The following is a 20,172-nucleotide window of genomic DNA, read 5'->3' on the forward strand; positions in this document are numbered from 1 at the left end:
TGAACCAGAAGCTGTCGAGCACTCTCTATCCATGCTATAGAGGACTTGAATGCTTGCTTGACAAATTTGTTAAGTCAAATGCTGTGGAAATAAATCATTCTCATTTTTCATGGACTCAGAAAATATCTTTTAGACTTTATTCTCCTTTGAAATTATTTATTTCAATTTACTGAAGTAGAAATACATAGATTCTGAAATGCTCATGCTTCATAGCATGTACTAAGACATGAGAATTTGATTATGGAAAAGGGGTCTCTTACAATATTTAGAAAAGAAAAATTAGGTTTCTGATTTTGCGTAACGCTCATTTATTTTGAAGTGTAATGCTTTATGCGTTCACCCTTGAAAACTGATTCTTACTTGGGAGATGAAAGATTGTGTAAAATATAAAATTCCTGTATAATTTAAACTGCCTGATAATGTACTACAGCCTCCCAGAATTCAGTCCCAAACATGAACCATTGATTAAAAAAAGGAATTTATATAATTTAAAATTGTTCAATGCTGAGCATGATCAGAACCCCAATCATTTTCAAGTAAAAGTACCTATAAAAAATTGAAGCAGTTGAATAATTTTAAATTGCTTTATACAGTGCAAGCAGAGAACTCCAATCACTTCCAGGCTGAAGCAGTTATAAAAAAAAAGAGATTGAAGTGTTCCAGTAAGTTTAAATTGCTATGTACAAGGAAAAGGGCCTTTAAATTGTGTGATACTTTTTTTCTTTCAGATTTCCTATTTTTATGTACAACTCAAACAGCTTTACTTTGTCCAAAATGCACCCACAAAATCTGATTGTGTAAACTTGAAAAAAATGAAATTAACCTGTTAGAAGTAGAAACGGTAGGACAAATGAATATATCCTAGTGTAGGAATTTTCAGTACTTCATTATGTGTAGCTGAAGACAAAAAAAATTAAAATATAACCTTATAACGAAAACAGCTTAAACACTAGAATTAGCCTTCGTCTCTGATAAAAAAAGAAAATAGACCTCTCCAGGTTCCCCAAATCTGAATTACATTAGACCTTTTAACCTAATTAGTCTAGTCTACGTGCTTTCTGTCCAGAAATTTTAAACAAAGATGTGACTCTGAGCTCTCTCAACTACTTTAGTGATAATATTTGTATTTAGATGTACGTGTAGATTGCAAAAGCAAAATCCAAGGGAGACATTCACATTTCTCACAACCTTTCATGTCTTTTATGTTTATTGCTCTTGTTTGCCTGTTGACTCTCATGTGGAACAGATGATAGACTTGGTAAATACAGATAATTATAGAACTAATAAATGTACTGAAAGTGCTGCCTACAGTGTTAAGTGGAGAGGCTACAATAACACATTGGATTTCCTAACCACTGCAGAAATATAACTTGATTTAAAGTATGGATTTCAAAAGCAAATGTTAGTCTACTGTAGAGGTTTCATGATGGAGTTTGGGGGATACAACAATGCCTGTGTCCTTATGACTCAGGACTGACATCTGTCCCTTCACCTCAGAAAAAAAAATCGTCATCTTCTCATGGGTACAGATAATTTGTCCAATATTTGCTGTGATCATTGCTTGTACAACCAACCAACAGAAGCCCTGAAATATTTAAGTTAACTTGCAATATTTCCCAGCAGCATCATTCCTTAATGGTGGAAAGAAAGGTCTACTGTAAAGAAATAAGAAATAAGTATTTAATAGGGTGTTACTAAGGCGTTCTCTGATACTCATGAGATCTCATTCTCAATGTGTCAGGATTTTCTTTCACTTCCCAATACATGTAGGGTCAATAGCTGTATCTTTTACATAAAAGATTTCTTTCAGCTTTTAAATGGCAAGCAATTATAAGAGAGAGGGTTATAGACCAAGGTCTTGGTTTCATATTATTTATGTTCTAATTAATTTACCAGACTGATTTTTTTTTAATTTTTTTTCTTCCCCCCTACTTTGACTACTAAGTGTTGATCTTTAATAGTTATCATGTTCCTAGCATTAATGGGTTTTATTTCTTTGGAAAGGTCATTCTTGATGTAATGTCACTGTTAACACAAGGGAGCCTGTAAGCTTTAGAGATTTTGTTTTATTGTGATGTGCTCAAAAATGTTCAACTACTTGCTGTCTTTCCCATGGGGTGTGCTTTCTCTAAACTCAGAAGAGTTAGTACAAGTTCTTTTAAATTTTAGACTGTGTTCTTGCAATTAATTAAAAATACTCCTCAAGTAGCAGCTGGAACTGCCAAAAAGACCTAGGCCATTTTTTTTAATCCTTTTCTATTTATTTCTGGATGACTGTGGGAGATTGAAAATTACTGCCTATTGTAAATAAATGTACAAGCTCTTGACTGGTAAAATGAGCAGTGATACAACAACTTGGGTCATATCTGTTAAATGAGTTAAAAAGATGTATGGTAACTAGCCATAGCCATACGTAGCCAACTAGAAAGATTGAGGTGATTAACATGCCTTGTCCTTATTAAAAGAGAATCTGCCTATGAGCTTGGTTTTTTTTAAACAGAAATCAATAGGAAGCCAGCCTTCAGAACTATTTATTCTAATACTATCGTGCTACTGTTGCTCAGTATGATTTGTGGTAAAGAAAAAAATAACAATGTGAAGCGTGGATAACTTTGTGTGGGGGGAAAAAAAATTGTTTATAGCTTTTTCTACAGAATATATTGTCCTCTTCTCGTTGAAGTCAAATAAAAGCATGTTAAAATCATAGACAGGTTTGCATTGGGCTTCTTGCCTTGTAGCAGTTTCAGAATTTTTATTATAAGTCTTTGGATGTTAGGCTTGGGCTTTTTCCAACACCCTTGCTTGAATCAAGGGATTGCTTGAATGTATTCATTTTTAAAAATCTTACGTTTGTGACCGTGTAGGAGAAGGTCAGAAAAGGTTCAACAAATGTTTTCTTGAAGTTGAAAAACAGATACTTTCACTTTTCCTTATACTTCTATGAGATCTGGGGCTTGATTCCTGGTTTTGCAATGTTCCAAGATGATAGCACTGTGTATGTGTTTAAATACTCAAAACCATGCTGTTCTTTAAAAGATTGTTTTTAGCAAGCTTATTTTCAGTTTTAGCTTACCAGTGCAAAAGACAGATGTTCAATGTTACACTAAGTTCAGTTTTGTGGTGCAGTAATAATTGCTTTCTTCTATTACTTTGTGGATTATAAAGAAAACGATGGATGGAAGGTTGCACCTTTTTTGATAATGATCACACTGTTGGGAAATTAAACATATATCATTCCTTACAGTTTCCAGCCTTCCTATCCAAAACCCACTATCTGCTGTAAGAAATATGATTCTAATTTTTTTCTCTAATGGCTTTTGCCACATCAGTGTTTTCCTGTGTGGAATAATGACTTTGCCCCATGCAACTGCATGTGAAGGGTTATAAATATGTTTAAACAATTCTTAATTTATTTCCTTTGTTTACAAAGAGAGACCCATATTTTCATTCATCTAAGTGTTTCATGAAGTCATTACTGCTGGAAAATAGGATCAACCTGTTTAGTTCATTAGGTGATAAATAACTAAAATATTCGGTATAAGCAGATCTTTGAATAGGTTATTGTTGTAATGCAGTTTAGGTTTCAGTAATTCCATACCTTGCAGTATAACTAGATCAGAACCTTGACTTTCAATGTTTCTTCTTTATGCTTCTTTCACTGGTACAGGAGTGCTATTGAATGGCTCATTTGCATTATTCTGTGCCCTGTAAAATGAATTTATTGTGCACCCACTCTAAATAGGCTAACCAGTTGTAATCTCATTCCGGTGGTGTATGGGTTTCAGCAAAATATGATTACTTTTTTCATAATGCCTAAAAACAAACAAAAAAACCCCTTGGAGCCCAACCCGTCCTTTTGTCTGAGGCGTCATGTTTATTAAATGGTGTTATTAATCATGAGGGGTAGGCATTTATTTGTTAAATAGTTGAGTAATTTAAAATATTACTTACTTTGAGCATAAGGAACACATTTTGGCCCCTGTTATCAATCATTACCAACCTTAATGAACTAGGATGATAGTTATTGCCTGGATGATGAAAATCTGAACAATGTTCAGATACATCTATGTAGATGAAACAGTAAGTTGATCCTGTGCTCTGAACCATATGGGTATGAGCCATCCTGAGTCTGGAAGCCACTCTCTACTGGCAAATCCTGAGTCTCAGCTAATAAATTCTACGGAGAAAGAAGGTTAAGCTTGGACTCTGCGCTGTAAGATGCCTGCACTTGTGAGCAGAGTTCATTCCCATCTGGTCAGAAAGGGCATAGATTTAGCAATGCACAAGGGTTTGCATCTGTGTCTGTATTTCATAAAGATCAATCCTGACTCTCTTTGCAAAAGCTGCTTAATGCTGTTTTAGCTAAATGGAGGCAGTAGCTCTGTCGATTTCAAATTTTTCAGCTCTTTGTGCACTAGTTGGTTTTAGGATGATTGTGATCTATCAGTATCACAAGACTTCAGAAAGGAAAAGTGGAATTTTAGGAAGCATTAGGCAACATATTTTGGACTTAAGGAAATATTAATATTGCTTACCAGACCCTGGAGAACGCTTATCTGGAATTCTTTGTGTATTTTGCACACGTGCAAACTTAAGCAGGCACAATGAAAGGTTACTGCAATGATCAAAGGAATGTATTCTTATAGGAGGAGATTGAAAGAGCTTGGTTTGTCTAGCCTAACAAATTGAAGAGTGAGAGAGGAGAAAGGTTAATTAAGTTATGAGACAAGACTTGTATGAGAATAAATGGCTGTGAATTGACCATGAGCAAATTTATTCTGGAAGCTACGATATTACTATCAGAATAAGGGTCCGGAGTTGTGGAATACAGGAATAATTCTTTGTGATTGGGATCAAGTGATCCAGTGGGGACAGAGACTGTATCTTCTGCCTGCCTGTGATGGCAGAGGTCGTTCCTTCCTGGACTGTATGAGGCTTTTCTGGGTTCCCCAGTCAAGGAACTCTAAATTAACTTGCATTCTGATACATGGAAGATGTATAAGTAAGAATGTATTAAAACCCCTTAATTTTAGGGTGCAGTTTCATGGCAGCTTAATCAGATTAAGGGCAGATGGTCTTGCATGGACCATGTTTTTCCAGCTACACTATTCTGTGGGCACTGGCTTTTGCTGAGAGATGTGGTGACTTGATTTAAGGAGCAGATATGACTGAGAGAAGAGCAGAAAAAGGTGACTGTCTTCCAGGCAGGTCAAGACCTGGGGAGAGAGGAATTGTCACAACTCTGTCTTCAAATGGGCATGCCATAGAAGCACTCCCATAGTTTCTAGTACACTTTGCATATTATCCTTCTTCACCCTAAGCCGCGTGGACTCCAGAGTTGCTTTGGGCTCTGGAAAGACCCTGGGGTCATATCTTAATAAACAGATAGTGCCTCTTCCAGAGGTCTTGAATTTCAGAAGGAAAGCAGCTGTCTGTTCAGACACTAGTGCTGGCAAATTGCTTCTTGAATAACTTAACAAGATTTCCAGTGTCACGGAAGATGCACAATTTTTACTGAATATGTGATAAAATTCTTATAATAAACATACATTCAAAAGGAAAGTGCTTATAAAAAGAAAGTTCCTGCGCTAGATAGTCTCACAAAAGAGTTTGTCATATTTTTTTTCCAGTTAATGGATGCCTACCACAGTCACACTGCTTAGTGACAGGAGAACTGAATTCATTTGAGCCAATAAAGTCATTCTAATTTGCATTTTCATAGCCCACCCTTCACTATTCCAAGTGTGACTTTCACTTTTAGGATAGAGCTATGCAGTAAATGGATATGTAGGCCCTTTAAAAGAATATTTATCATCCTTGAAGAATCTTAGTGCCAAATCTTAATAGCATTTCTTACAAAAATGACTTGAATTCACTATCAGATTTAGAGGTAGAGCTGTAGAGATTGTGGATACTCTTTTTCTGAGGCTCTTTACTGATAAAAAGAAGAGAGGTTAAAGCCTAAAACAGTGAAAACTTTGCCTCTTCCAAAAAGAAAATATTGAATAAAAAACTCCCCCAAATTGTAGTGCTCTAAAAAGCAAATTAATGCAGAAGAACTGTATGTTTTGTTTAATTTAGTCACTTTCAGAGATAAATAATTCAATGTACCTTTATGCGGTGTTAAAATACCTTTGTTAATTATGCCAATCAGAGGATAAGTTATTCAGGCTTTTGAGGTGTTTTTTCTGTGCCAATTGATGTTAAAAAACACAGAAGACAAGGAGAACTTCATGTCCAGTCCGTATGTGATTTGATGAAACAATTGCCTTAGGACCTGCTGACACTCTAATTGGAGTCTGCATAATGCAGAATCAGAACCTTACTTAAAGCAGTGCTCTTTTTATTCTGTGTAAGTATCCCTCTGTTAATTTCATTTAAATAACTCATTTACATCTTGAGTAAAAAACCTAAAATCAATGAATGGTTCTTACTGACTTCAATGAAGGCAGGATTTCATCATGTCTCTGCAAATCACTGTGACTCTGTGCTGCTTATTACTTGTTTTTCTTCTCTGATGGCTTCCTCCCTATCCATTTTTGTGGATCTAGTGTTGCAGCACCTGAGGATAGAAAGGATTTTAAGATTCGAAGATCTTGATCTGCATGATAAAAATATTGTCATGTGCCATTTAATTCAGTGTTGGCAGTCCTCATTATTCTGGTTCCTTTTTTTTCCTCTCAGTTCTCAGCTTTTAGGATCATCGGATTTTATATGAAAATATAAAGTTTTCATATGCAAAAAGCAAATTTCTAGTTTTCATGCTTCCAGAAGAAAGCTCAGAAGCATAAATTTTCAATACTCACTTCCAAGTAAACATGTTGAATAAAAAAGAAACCCCAAAACCATACTTCCAAAGAAACTCCACCGAAAACTCCAAACAAAAAAGAAAAACCCAAACCAATCAAAACCGCTAATTTTTTGGGCAGTGCCTCATAACTTTTGGGGGTTTTACTATTATTAAAATTACTATGATCTCTGTTTTAGCTCTTGTGGGGTTTTGTGTTGGTTTGTTTGCATTTCAAATTACTCTCCTGAAGTCAAAGGTCCAATGTGGTCCTACAGGATACTGCCCTGTGTTATGAGATCTTTTTGCATTTATTGTGTGTAAAATTCATGTCTGGGCAGAAGATTTTCACAGGTGTCTGCATTTACATCTCTATTTAAATAAAGCCTTGCACAAGGATGAATTTTGCACCATAAGAATGTTTGTGAAATGCGATTAATTTTCTGAAGCTCGCATTTTTGTGATAGAAAGTTGATCTCTTACAGGTAGGGCTAATGAAGATATGAGAGTGGTTACAGTAAAAGGTGAGAAAATTAATTTCCAGAATGAGGACGTAGCCAATCAAACCTTGAATGGAGTTGCTTGATATGCTGAAACTGAGCAAATCAAAAAGGACATAATGATTATGAAAATCTGTGGAAGGTCATCTCGGAGACTAATTTTCAGTCGCCAGCAGAGGAAGGAGAGGAACCCTGGGTTTTAAGATGTGGTAATACCCAAAAGTGCTTTAACATCATGGACTTTATTAGTTTCCTCTGCAGTATGGTATAAAATTGCCATCCTCTTTTGCTTTCTGATCCATATTCTATGTGAACAGCTTTCAGTGCAAATGTTGAGGTCAGGCAGGGTCACCAGCATGTGTGTGCTGTTTTATTAACTAAAAAAAATGGTGTTTCATAGGCGTGATACCTCATCAGAAGTATAGTTCTAGCTCAGTGACCAAACTTGCGCAAGAGTCATCTGAACTAGTGACATTTCCTTATAGTGACTGGTAATAAATTCAGAAAGACAAATTGTCAGGATATTAAAAATGAGTCTTCACTTTCTACATTTCTGAAAAGCGGTAGGTTAAGAAAAATTTTGATTCTGCTTGTCAGTGAATATAGTACCTTTAGGTCTGAGTAGTCATGACTCCCTGGTTTGCTTTTCAGGCTTCTACCCCTTCAGATTTTCAGGAGCAAAAGATGTTTGCTGCAAAATTGTCATATTCTTTCAAGAATGTGGCTTTATTTTAGTGGTGTGTGAAGGATCCTTTCTACTGATTGCCTAGTACTTACTTGAGTAGATGTATGAACAATATTTATATATTCTGAATTCTACATATATGATATTTAAACATTATTTTCAGTTTGTTTAGCTGAGCCCTTTCTTTAGACAGCTAATCAGCCCCAAACCCCTTTTATTATATAAAAAAATACATAATCTACATAGTGCTTGAATTCAGAATGTACTCTGCTTTGAACAATATTCTCTTTGCCTTCAACACAAATCTGCTTGGTTTATTTTTTCAACGTATTTTTAAAGACCTTTTCCCCCTGAAGTGAAGAACCTCAACAGAAATTATTTTAATGAGGTAGACATTTAGTTCAACAGAAGAAGTTTCTTTGTGAGAAAAATAAATTAAAAGAATAATTGTGCTTTTAGAAGATAATTAATTAAAAACTGTCGGTGCAGTGACAAATTTAACATCTTGTCTGACATGTTGAGAAGAAGAAAGTGCTTGGAATTGCACAAGTAGAATAAAATGTTCCATTTCACAGCAAGGCCAAGCCTGAGTCTTGTAATTATTTCAAAGGGAGTAAAGGTCATTTTCTATTTGCTACATCTGTGTTATGTGAGGCTTCTGTACCAGGCTTACAGAAGTTAACTCATGACCTATTTAGATTGCCCAGATTTCAAAGTCAACTTCTACTGTCACAAATCTGATAAAGTAGCCATATTCCCTTCTCTAAGTACTGACATAGATAATGTCCAAAGCAGGCTTTTTATTTATAGCTCTGGAAGACAAGAGTTTCAACTCTAAGATGCCAGTAGCTGGGAGATCAGAACATGATTTGCCTCTTACTTGTGGTGTTAATCCTTTAGGGGAAGAGTTGTTTGTAGTTAAATTTCAGCATATATTGCTCTGGCTGTTTTTCTGATGTGGACTCGTTATATAACGTGGCTTCAGTTGTTGCTTGTGTCTTGAGATAGGAAGAATTTTCCTTCTGCTGTGATTGCATTTCTATGTATATTCATTCAGGAACACCATGAGTCAGAAAGGTACTTTAAAAACGCACCTGTGCACAGAGAAAACGTGTGCAGAAAATGCATCTCTGTCTTTCTATGTATGTGACCATTTAAATGCATATCAGGCTTTTTGTTTTAATAATCAGTAATTAAGTTTTATGCACAATTTTGAGGGCAGGCACTGAGTATGTCAGTTCATGTTTGCAGTTGTCTCATACTGGAATACCGAAGGGGACACATTCAATTCTCAACCCCTACAGAGTCCAGAATCTCCAATAAAATGAAGATATCAACATCATCAATTGAAGGGATTGGGCACTATGTTTTTTAAGTCTTGGTGGGTGAGGCAGCAGTTACTTGGACATGTAGAAGTGAAAAAAAGACAAGCATATTGCACCTTGCTTGGTGTTTTATTTTGTCTTTCTCTTCTTTCTTAGTTAATCCTTCAAAGGGACAAGCAGAGCAGGTCAGGATGGAAGGCAAAGGCGTCCATCTGCTGCATTTGACTACCACCAGCTTAATTGTCATGAAATATTCTGGCTGTTTCTCACAGTCTGCTAGCACTTCTAGCCAAGCTTTTATAGCCAATGTCAGTGACATGAAATAAATGATCCAGCAGTTGGTTTCAATAAGAAGATCTAATGCAGACCAGGTGGGGTATTGCTGCCTTTGGTTTTTATAAATGGGATCACATAAAACTTATAGCGAGTGTGAAGTGCATGAAGAGAGAGAGCAGATAACGTATTGCTTTGATTTAGCGGATGGACTATGAGTGGTGGTTAAGAGGGAAACATACAGATGTTAGAATTCTGCAGGACATCTAGGATCAGGATCAGCATACTGGCATGATAATGTGATGGAGGTAGAACTAGGAAATATGTGAGATGTTTCTATTGGGTTGAGAGAAGTGAGAGTTCGGTTTGCCACCTGAGCTGCCTTCAGCATTCATCTGTGTGTGACGGGGGAGACGTTGTCCTCAATTCATGGTTCGAGAGTTTTATTGGTAAAATTGTAATCATGTGTTGAGGATGTCTTGAGTAAATAGACATTTTTGTGCAGGGCACCTTGAATTTTAGAGAGCATGTCATTGAGAATCACTGTGTATTTCACTGTTTTCTTCTTGGTCTCTATATGTGCTCCTTCCTTGACTTTAATTCTGCTGATCAGCAAGGAACAGATTGGCTACAACTACTATGAGATCAGAGCACTCTGTACATGAGCTGAAAGTCAGGTTTTGAAGCATAAAGTACTTCTGAAAATGTGGTTATACATATATAGATTGAAAAATACAGATTTGACTTTTCCTACTCTTGAACTTGCCTTTTTTTGCCTCTCTCTTTAACCTTTTTAACTTCTTAGTTATGTTTTTTTTTTTTTTGCTGCCTCTTTCCTGGAAGTTCTTACACCCATGGTCTCATTTAAAAGCTGCCAATAAAAATGGCCTTTCAGGTTGTTGTCTATATTCAGGGACAGAACACAAACCTTCAGAGTCTGAGATTAGCATTGTACCTATTTCCAACCAATTTATTTTGCTTTTAAGCTTCCTCCTTTGCTAAGGTATTCCCGTGGTGACAGGGACCTTTGGTGATCACATACTAACAGTGGCACAAACTGTATTCAACTTTAACCTTCAAATCCACCTCCAGTATGATGTACACATTTCATTTTCAGTCTTTTCTTGGTGTAAACAAGTTTTTGATTACAGGGAAAATGGACAAACTGTGGCTTGGAGCTGGCAGGGGTGGGGAGGGAGGAAGGGGGAAGGCAACTGTTGACATTTGATAGTGAAGAAATTATTTTATAAAAGGCAACTCTTGTGATGTGAAACTTATCCTTGAATAAAGAACTCCTCCTGTAACTTGGCGATCAACTTTCTGAAACTTTGCAGACTCTAATTTATGAATTATTAAAATCAACTCACATGATTAAGTAAAGCACTTTTATTTAAGCCTACCTGTGATTTTAGTAGCAACGTTGCATCCTATGTTTTCACAAAGACCAGTAATATCCTCTGTTGATAACCTGGACTGAACTTAACCTTGGAAGCTACCATTTTGTAACTTCCGTATCAGCCCGCATATATAAAACCAAAAAAACTTACATAAAAATTATTTAGCAAGATTTGAGGGGCAAGTGTGATGTGATGGATATTTTGTTTTATGACCATGAAGCCCAATGTTTTGTTTTATGAGCACTGAGCCTAAACCCAGTATCATTCCCAGAAGCCAACATGATGGATGAATGAGTGGATGTTAAAAGGCTGTTTCCTTTTTTTTTCTCCTCAGGTTCTGCTGCTTGCATGTGCAGAAGATTTAGGATGTGTCCCTGGATTCCAGCAAAAGGTTTTTTATATTGAACAGCCATTTGAATTCACAGAGGACCAGCCAATTCTGAACTGTATGTTATTTTCATATATTACTATTGTGCAAAAATCAGAATTGCTTATGTATTCATATCACTCTTGCCATTTATTAGAAAGCTGCTTTTTTTTGTGTGTAGGATTTTGAACATGGCCATGATTCTGTCTGGCTTCCCCTGCATTAATTCTATATCTCCACAGACTTTACTCTGTTCCATATATTAGAGATGGCAAAATACTGTATATAATGATTTAGAATAACACTGAAAACTTAGGATCATCCATTTCTTTAAAAAGTAAATTTATTCTGAATTTTTATAGTCTTCCCTATAATCTTGGAAATCAGGGCTTGCTTATCAGCACTTGACTAAGTGTTTCTTTACATGAAATTCAGAGGAGGCAGGACAAAGCTTGTGGTCATCAGTGACAGCAAATTGTTACTACGTGTGTTGCAGAACTGGGATATTCAGTAATATTTCCAGTGACCAGGTGTCACATTATAAAAATCCAATCTGGCATGGTATACTCAAAGCATTAAACTGAAGGAGATTTAACTGTCTTTTGGTCCTGATGTTAATTCCTTCAAATACTTTAGTGAGCAAGTGTTACAACTTGTTCATTCAGTTCTGTGGCTTTGGGACTTCAAGACTGTTAAACTGAGACAATACCTTTTCCAATGGTTAATAATTTTTAAAACTTAAAGATATTTTTCATAACTTCCAAACACAGTGGCATTTGTACATGTGATACATATTATTATTAGTTTCTTTGTCATGCTTGCTTGAACCAGGTATTCTTTTGAGATCCACAGCATGGGACAGTAGTGCTTGGTATCTACGTACAATATCTAGATCCTACAACGTGATATATAGTGATTGTTTGGTGATACCAAGAAATGCAAAGCAATATTATTCATTAAATGCACACATTTCCCATCTCAGTTCCCTCCAGATATTGCTACTACATATTAGTGTATTTTCACTGCTACGTATGTTTGGATAAAGGCGTAATATCTGTGCTCACTTGTACTAAAACAGCAATAACCCTTCAAAAGGAAATGTCAGCATTACTTGCTGGAGTCTGTTGAAAATTAAGCCATTCAGCTTGAAACTAGTTAGGCCTGTTAAAAACCTTTAAGATAACATTTATAGTTTAAGCATTTTGATAAGTTACTTAGTCTGAGTTGCATTTTCAGAGGAAATTTAGATCATAAGTAGTAATGCTGTTCACAGGGATGTGAGATTATACAGTTTAGAAGAGACTTCTTTTGGCAATTTTGTTTGCTCTTAAGTTCTTATTTCAAAAAACTGATGAACGCATCATTCCTACATAGTTAAAAGTAAAAATTCATAGAATATAGAAAGCGTGGTAGATTTAACAAGCATGGGAAGTTGAAGATCTATGTAAAGAAAAGCAATGTTATCAAGTTAGTGTTGAGTAAAAATAACCCTTGTATTCTTTGGCTGCTTCTGAACTTTGAGGCTGGAGCGTGTCTGGCCAGATCTCCTGCTGATTTGTGCTCGCCTGCCCAAATACTTAAAGGCCGAGTTGGTTAAGCCAAAATTGACTGGGCTGCTCTACGATGACCCAGCAAATTGCACTTGTGTGAAACTAGCACAATAATTAAGATGCTATCATTAGTGCAAGGAGGAGATTTAGAAATGCCTGGAAACAATCTTCAGAATTAAATTATTTTAATAAGCAGACACTAAACTGGCCTAATATGTAATGTTCGACAAAGGCAGACTGTCAATGCATGATTCTAGTTAATTCAATCACTTGTAAACAGTATGTCCTTCATGCAGCAGCATTAAACCTCTGCACAGTTTCCTCATTTTGGCTGTCAACAGAATTGATATTTTTAATTGTGTGTTTGAATACACTTTGCATGCTCTTGCATCTTTTTATACCCATTACCCAAGAGCAGTGTAATTTAGCAGTTGCATTGCAATGTGAGGCTTACCAGGGCTATGTAAATTAATAGAGCGAGTATGCAAAGCAGGCCTATAGCAGTGATTGCTTTTGTAGTCCTCGATAAGCCAAGGAGCTCCTTAATTCTTTTCTGAAGTGCAATAAAACAGTCTCTTTCTTTTTTTTTATTTTTCAATTTAAACAAGGACCTACTGTACATTTCATTGCTAGTATTTCTCTTGTAATTAAATATAGGTTATGACTTGTTCTTATGTATTTATTACTTCTACATATGGCAATGTTAATTACATTTTACATTTACTGATGGGAAGAAGGAAAAGAAGCCCAAACCGAGGGTGCAGAATTTTATCTTATTCTGACTTGTACTAGTTATTACCGAAGCCTACTTGTAAGTTGGCCATAACATTTACATTAGTCCAGCTGTGTATGGATACCCTTCTTCCTGTTAGCTTCACTGGAATTCTCTTGTTATTTCTTAGCTTTTATCCCATTGTGCTTAGGATGAACTGACTTTTTTTTTTTTCCCCCTGATTTACCATTGCATCTCACTTAACAGCAACCTCCAGAGTGGGACCATTTTATTGTCCTAATTTTTGTGTTTACTTATCCCAATTTTCACTTTTTTTTTTTCATCAGACCCCTTTATCTCCTTATAACTTGTGGTTTTTATGACCACAAACAAAATTAGGCATTGCTTTCCTGCTTTTGGTCTGTCCAGTTCTTTTCCTTGAGTGCAGTTATCTTAAAACAGATGTTCCCTTCATGCAGTGGGAGAGGATTCATAGAATCACTTTCTGGAAATATTAGAGGATCTTTCCACATAATTATTCTCTTAACAAGCAATTGTTCTACTGGAATTTTCTTCTTGATAGTTTTTTTTTTTTAGTTTAGACCTGGGACCAGCTTCTGCAATCAGATAGAAAAAAATCATAAAGATTGCTACTTTCTTGATAAGGTGATAATTGACAGCATTTAATTACAGGTTTTCCACCTCTCTGAAACATTTGTGGCCATGAAATGCTTCCCCATCAGCAGGCTTGTCTTTGGCAAGGCTGACAGGTCACTGGTAGTGACAATGCTTCGTCATGCCAGGCTGATAGAAAGTTCCTAATCAGACTCATCAAACGTGGAAATGTAATTGTGTTACATTAATCATGTTTATACTTAACATACATGAGTCTTGGCTTTTGGGGGTATTTTTAATTGACAATGAATCAAAGAGTGCTCTTGAAAAATTGAGGCAATTAACATAAAGGCATTAGGTGATGTGTTGCGCATACTAAACTGGGGAATACATTGCCAGTGATTTAAATGTCAAAACAAAGGAAGTTTTGACCCTTACTTGAAAAGCTTTAATTTGGATGTTAATTAATGGCTGACCTCTTCTGTCTCTTACGTGATAGATTGCATGTTTCAGAGCTTGGGCTGCGTCAAGATCAGGGCTTGTCTGTCTGCATTTGGGCGCTTTTTTAGTCTGTGGATTTTAACAAAGACTTTTCTATTCAACCATATTGAAAATCTTTGTTTACTCATATGATGAGAAATATATTAGTCTGATTATCATTAATGCTTAAAGGCAGTTCTATTGTTGTCTAGCAAAGCTGTAGCCTCCAACAAGATATCCTTTGTTCAAACTGAATAATGCTTGTGGAAAGATCAGAGAAGACCATTCCTACTATTTCAAGAGCATGTGTGTACATGGATCACAGTTCTGACCATGCTCACATCAAAATATTTCCTGTTGTTTCTCAGATGATGCTGTGTGAGACTTGTGATTTATCACATCCACTCTTCCCACTCCCCATGCCATTTGACTGTACAGATGGTCTCTTTCTGTGACTCTTTCATGCTATCAATATTACTGCTGTTACTCTTGTTTACTGATCCATACAGCATGTGTTATCACACACACACACTTTATTCATCTCCTCCTGTTTCGCTTTTTCTGGGGATTGTATAGAGATCACGTGGCAGCCTAATTCAATATACCGTAATATGCCAAACCTTCTACAGAGTTTTAACATGAGGTTTATAGGCCAATGTTAGCAATTCGTGCTGAATATTGCAGGTTTTCGGTAACTGGAACTACAGGTGGTAGTTGTAGCTTGCAAAAGAACATGTTCAAGTGAGGTAAGATGCTTGGCTTAGTAATTTCTTGCAGGGAAAACTATCTAGATTTTTGGGTAATAGCTAGATAACTATGGGTTTCTCGCCTATTCAGGTGTACATATCTGTACAGGTGTACATATCCTTGTTAAAACAGTTGTGGCTATTCAAAATAAATAAGTTTTTGACACAGTTTGAATTCTACAGGCATCTTAAACCTATTCTCATTTCACGTAAATAACTTGCTATGTTAAGAAATGTACTTCTTTGCAAAATGTTGAAAAATGACTTGGTTTCTGTGTTGGTCATGTGGTAGCATGTTCTATGGAAATGTGTCTGTCAACTTTTTTACCCAGATAGCTGAATGGTTTTCATACTCTAAACTATATCTTAAAGTGCATCTACCCGTGTATAGAATTTGAATACCAGAGCTTCAGTTTGATGCTTGGATACGTAATGAAGACCAGGTGTCTGGGTCTCTGTTATGCCATGTGGACAGAAATATTAAGATTTGAAGCCAGGTGGTAGGAATACCTCTTAATCACACTGTTCTGTAAATGGCTGTGGGAAGCTAAATGCATATTACCAAAATTCCAGGGAATATTTGAGGTTGTGCAAAATGGTTGCAAAATTATAGAAGTAATTTTTAAAGTGGGAGATAGCAAACTTTACAGCATGTTCATGGAGGCAAAGTGAGGAGGATCTTCAAAGGGAAGATCCTTTAGCATTTAAATACCTAAGGCATTGCTTTCTAATTGAAGTTTGATGCTTAATTCTCACACAGAGGGAGAAAGCTGTTTGCATGTGTGCTGCAAATCTATATTGTGACTAAGTAATATAGAACATTTCAGATGTGTCTCTGAATAGATGTATGCAGATTGATGTTGCAACATAACAGAATATCACATCACCTGTTAAACTGCTTTCACACATGGTTAAAGTGAAATAAAACAGGAAAAAATGGTGTTGAGTGCCAGCTGGTGAGACAGTTGCCTTCCAAACAATGCATGTCAGCTTATTAACAGGACCTGAGAAGTGAGTTTAAAATAGACTGCTTGATTTTTATATATATACATTTAATTCAACTAGTTTTTGAAAAGTCTTGATGTTTTGAAAAACATTAGACTGAACAATGCAAAAGAATTATTTAGTCTCTGGAAAACATCTTCAGGGCTAAGTCAAAATCTCTCAGGGATGTGTTCAGCTCTTGTGGAGTAGTAGAGGGAAAGCCATATGTGCTGGTTAAACCTCCTCTTGACATCATAATCCCAAGGTGGGGGAAATTAAGATCTAGACTCAGAAAGCGTCTTGTCTCTTTTGTTGAGAAAGCCATGCAGCTTTGGTTAATAAAAAAACAACAAACAAACCAGAAAAAAACAACCAAAAAAAGTGGATGAGAGTCTTCACACTGACATAAGGTGGGGGAAATGAAGATCTAGACTCAGAAAGTGTCTTCTCTCTTTTGTTGAGAAAAGCCATGCAACTTCGGTTAATAATAAAAAAAACAACCAAACACCAAACCAAAAACAAACCAGAAAAAAACAACCAAAAAAGTGGATGAGAGTCTTCACACTGACAGTGAATGGTCTATTAATGTGTTGGTCTTGATTTAGGAAGGTAAAAGTAGCAGACTATTTGGTTTGAGACTTAATTTGTTTCTGGACACTTTTTTTTTTTTAATAAATGCATGTAGGTCTTGGTTGGCTGAAGCATGCCAGCTGTTCTAATAGTTTCAATTGGAGACTTTTTTTAAATACATTAGGTTTTATTTGGCTGAAGCATGCCAGCTGTTCTAATAGTCTAAACCAATGATCAACTGCTCAGTATTAACAGGATGGGTCTCTCGCTCAGTGCAGTGCAAACCTTGTATTAATAAGTTCCTCAGGTGCTTCAGTGGAACACTTCTCTGTTCATTGGCAATTCCAAAACAAACCCCAGGTTCACTAAGGTATTACTCCCAAACTGGTTAGCAATGCAGGCCCAGAGGCAGTCTCATTCTCTTCAGGTGTTTGAACATGCTGGAAGGCCAAAATCTGTCCTTTTAGGAAAATGCAGGTCCCTTAGCTTTGGGTGAACTCGGCAATAAATAATCTGACACTAATTGCTTATGGTTGACAAAATTTACCAGGATCATCTTCCTGAGGGGCAGGGGCATATGAGTTCTGGTTAGAATTTAGAGCTGGGGTCAGGCTGAAGAGGCTGCAGCATCAGCTCAGCTTTCTCAGGAGGAAGATGCTGTTCATATCTGACAAACAGATGCAGCACAAATTACTGCATGCTGAGACTTTAATGCATTCCTGTAATACATAGCTTTGTATTTTCACAGGCTGACAGAACTTTTCATTTGAGAATCTTAGGAAAGCACCATTCAAAAGAATCATGGCTATCTAACCTTTTCCATTATGTTTCAAAGCAGTGTGGACATTTAGCGAGAATTAATGGGAGCGTGTGAGGTTAAATCTTCCTTTAAACGTAGAATCTCATTTAAGTTAATGATAATCTTAAAGCATGCAAGTATTCTTGAAAATAATTGTAGATGTAGTTCATAATTAATTCTTAGCTTTTAGAATTTCTCTCTACTAATCCAAATCAAATTATAACTTTTCTAATGTAATTATACTTATGCTTCGACTTGCAGTTTTTCTTTTCCTTTGCTTATTTAAAGCAGTTTTTCCTGGACAGAGCAATCTGTCTGTATGCATCAGCTATTGTCTGCTTTAATGGACACATCTCCTTTTTAACATAGCTTTCTTGTGGCATGTGATCTCTCAGTCTCGCTTTGAGAATAAGCAACACTGGCAGTAATCTCATGAAGTCTTTCAGAAATGTATTAGATTGAGTGCTTTTTTCTAGCTGGAGGCTACTGTTCTTGATATTGTTTTATGTCTCCGTTCAGCTTATCCACCCAAACTCTTTCCTCTAGAGAAGGGAGAGAAAAAGTAACTTTTTATGGATTGATTCTGAAAACCCTAGTCATTTTGAAATGACTTGGTGCATATTTGTATGCCTTGTACCTCCTGCTTCTTGTTGGGCAGACAAGTGAAGCTATAGATAGTGGAGTAAGTGCATGTCATGTTCTGTGATGTGAATATTAACTACAGTGTTTGTGTTCTGTTTTTTTTTTTAATCTCTGAAAAAATATCAACCCTGGTGAGTGGTAGGATTTGTTGAAATAAGAAATTGGCTAAAGAAAGCCTGCCTGAAAGGGGATTATCTTTAACAAAAATCTGATATTTCTTTACCAAAGAACTCTTTTTAAACTAGGTGAAAATAAAATTGGGAGCCCTGGGAAGGCCTAAAAGAAGATTCCTGTAGCGATCTGGGATGTTGCTTTTTTAGACAGGAGCTCTACTTTCAATACTAGCTTTGATTTGTTTATTTTTTTTTTCTTCCCCCCAAAAAATAAAAAATATCAGTGCAACCTTCTCTGTCTTGGCTGTGGAGAGAACTGAAGCAGAACTGAGGGGCTTTGAGCAGTTTGCACATAGCTGATAGCAAAAGAGAAGTTTGACATTGAAGTTGTAACCAGCATTGGTGCCTTTGACATTTTTGAAACACTTGCTAGCAAGGACCAGAACTTAAATGCAGGTTAGACTGAAGTAAATGGGACTGTTCTGCAGCCAGGAGTCCAGGTTTATTTTACTGAAGAGCAAATTGTAAATCCCTTACATCCCTTATCAGCACTGGTGTGAACACTGTGGCTAGACTTATAAGTGTGAACTGAGTTATCCTCCTCTTGCAATTTCTGCCAAAATATTGAGAAGCAGGTTGTAGAAAATGACTGCATTTTTATTTTAATTTTATTTATATTATTTTCTGTAACTAGAATGTATTTATATTCTCTACTAACTGTACTGGTAAGAAACATTGTTTGTATAAAGGCATTCAGGCACGTGGGTTTTGTTTACCTCCTTTTGTGTGGCAGTGAACTAGAGGCAACAGGAAATGTGCTCTGGTTTGCTAGAAAACCAAATTGCCTGGTTACAAGTAGGACTCCTGCAGACTTTTTTTAGCTAGAATTTTAATTACAGTGCCAGCTCTCAACTTCTACAATAAAACAGTAGGGAGAACACTATAATTTGACCTTTATAAAACATTAATACCAACCTATACAAAAATATAACTTCAACTTTGAAGAATAAATACAGTGGGAAGCTGAATTCAAGGAATTATGAACACAAAGTCTGCATGTAATGTTTTTACTTTTGGAAAAAACATAAAAATACACTAGTGTGGACACCAAAGTGACAATGGAGTGTTTGATTCCCTGTAGCCTTCTTCTGGTCCTCATATGAGAATGCTGCACAGTTGGCAGAAGAAAGTTTTGGTGGTTTTACTATACCTCAGGAAAAGCAGTCCTGCTGCGAGGCTTAGAATAAAGGATACTATACAAATGATATGGGAAATGTTGATGTATGAAAAGCAGAGCCTGTGTCTTCCCCCAGAAGAGTCAATTCGGGAAACTTCAGGTGCCTGCTCGTTCTCCCTTGATCTCTTCTTGTCGCTCTTCTGTCTCTTCTCCCTCACTGTGTTCCCTGAAGGGGGAATTATTCCTGACAGTCAGCTGCTGTGACTTGTACCCTGGGCCAAGTGCTCCTTTCTCCTGCTGAGAAACACAAAAGAAAAAGGTAGGACTGAAGAGGAGGAGCAGAGGAGCACAGCTTATGCCCAAGTTGCATGGGCGTGTGAATGCAACAGCACTGTCAGAACATGAAATGGGTAACAGTACTGGTTCCCAACTGTACACAGCACCATAAAC

The 20,172-nt window shown here is 36.5% G+C and overlaps 1 protein-coding gene across 1 annotated transcript in view; it reads left to right on the plus strand.

The window, feature by feature from the left end:
* CDH13 (cadherin 13) overlaps positions 1-20,172 on the plus strand; it is a 465,789-nt gene that overhangs the window by 77,054 nt on the left and 368,563 nt on the right. Inside the window, exon 2 of the mRNA XM_014942408.1 lies at positions 11,302-11,413. Within this exon, the coding sequence (XP_014797894.1) occupies positions 11,302-11,413 (112 nt within the window). The remainder of the gene's footprint in view (positions 1-11,301; positions 11,414-20,172) is intronic.

This window comes from Calidris pugnax, unplaced genomic scaffold (genome assembly GCF_001431845.1).
Source record: "Calidris pugnax isolate Ruff unplaced genomic scaffold, ASM143184v1 scaffold28, whole genome shotgun sequence".
Classification (NCBI taxonomy): Eukaryota; Metazoa; Chordata; class Aves; order Charadriiformes; family Scolopacidae; genus Calidris; species Calidris pugnax.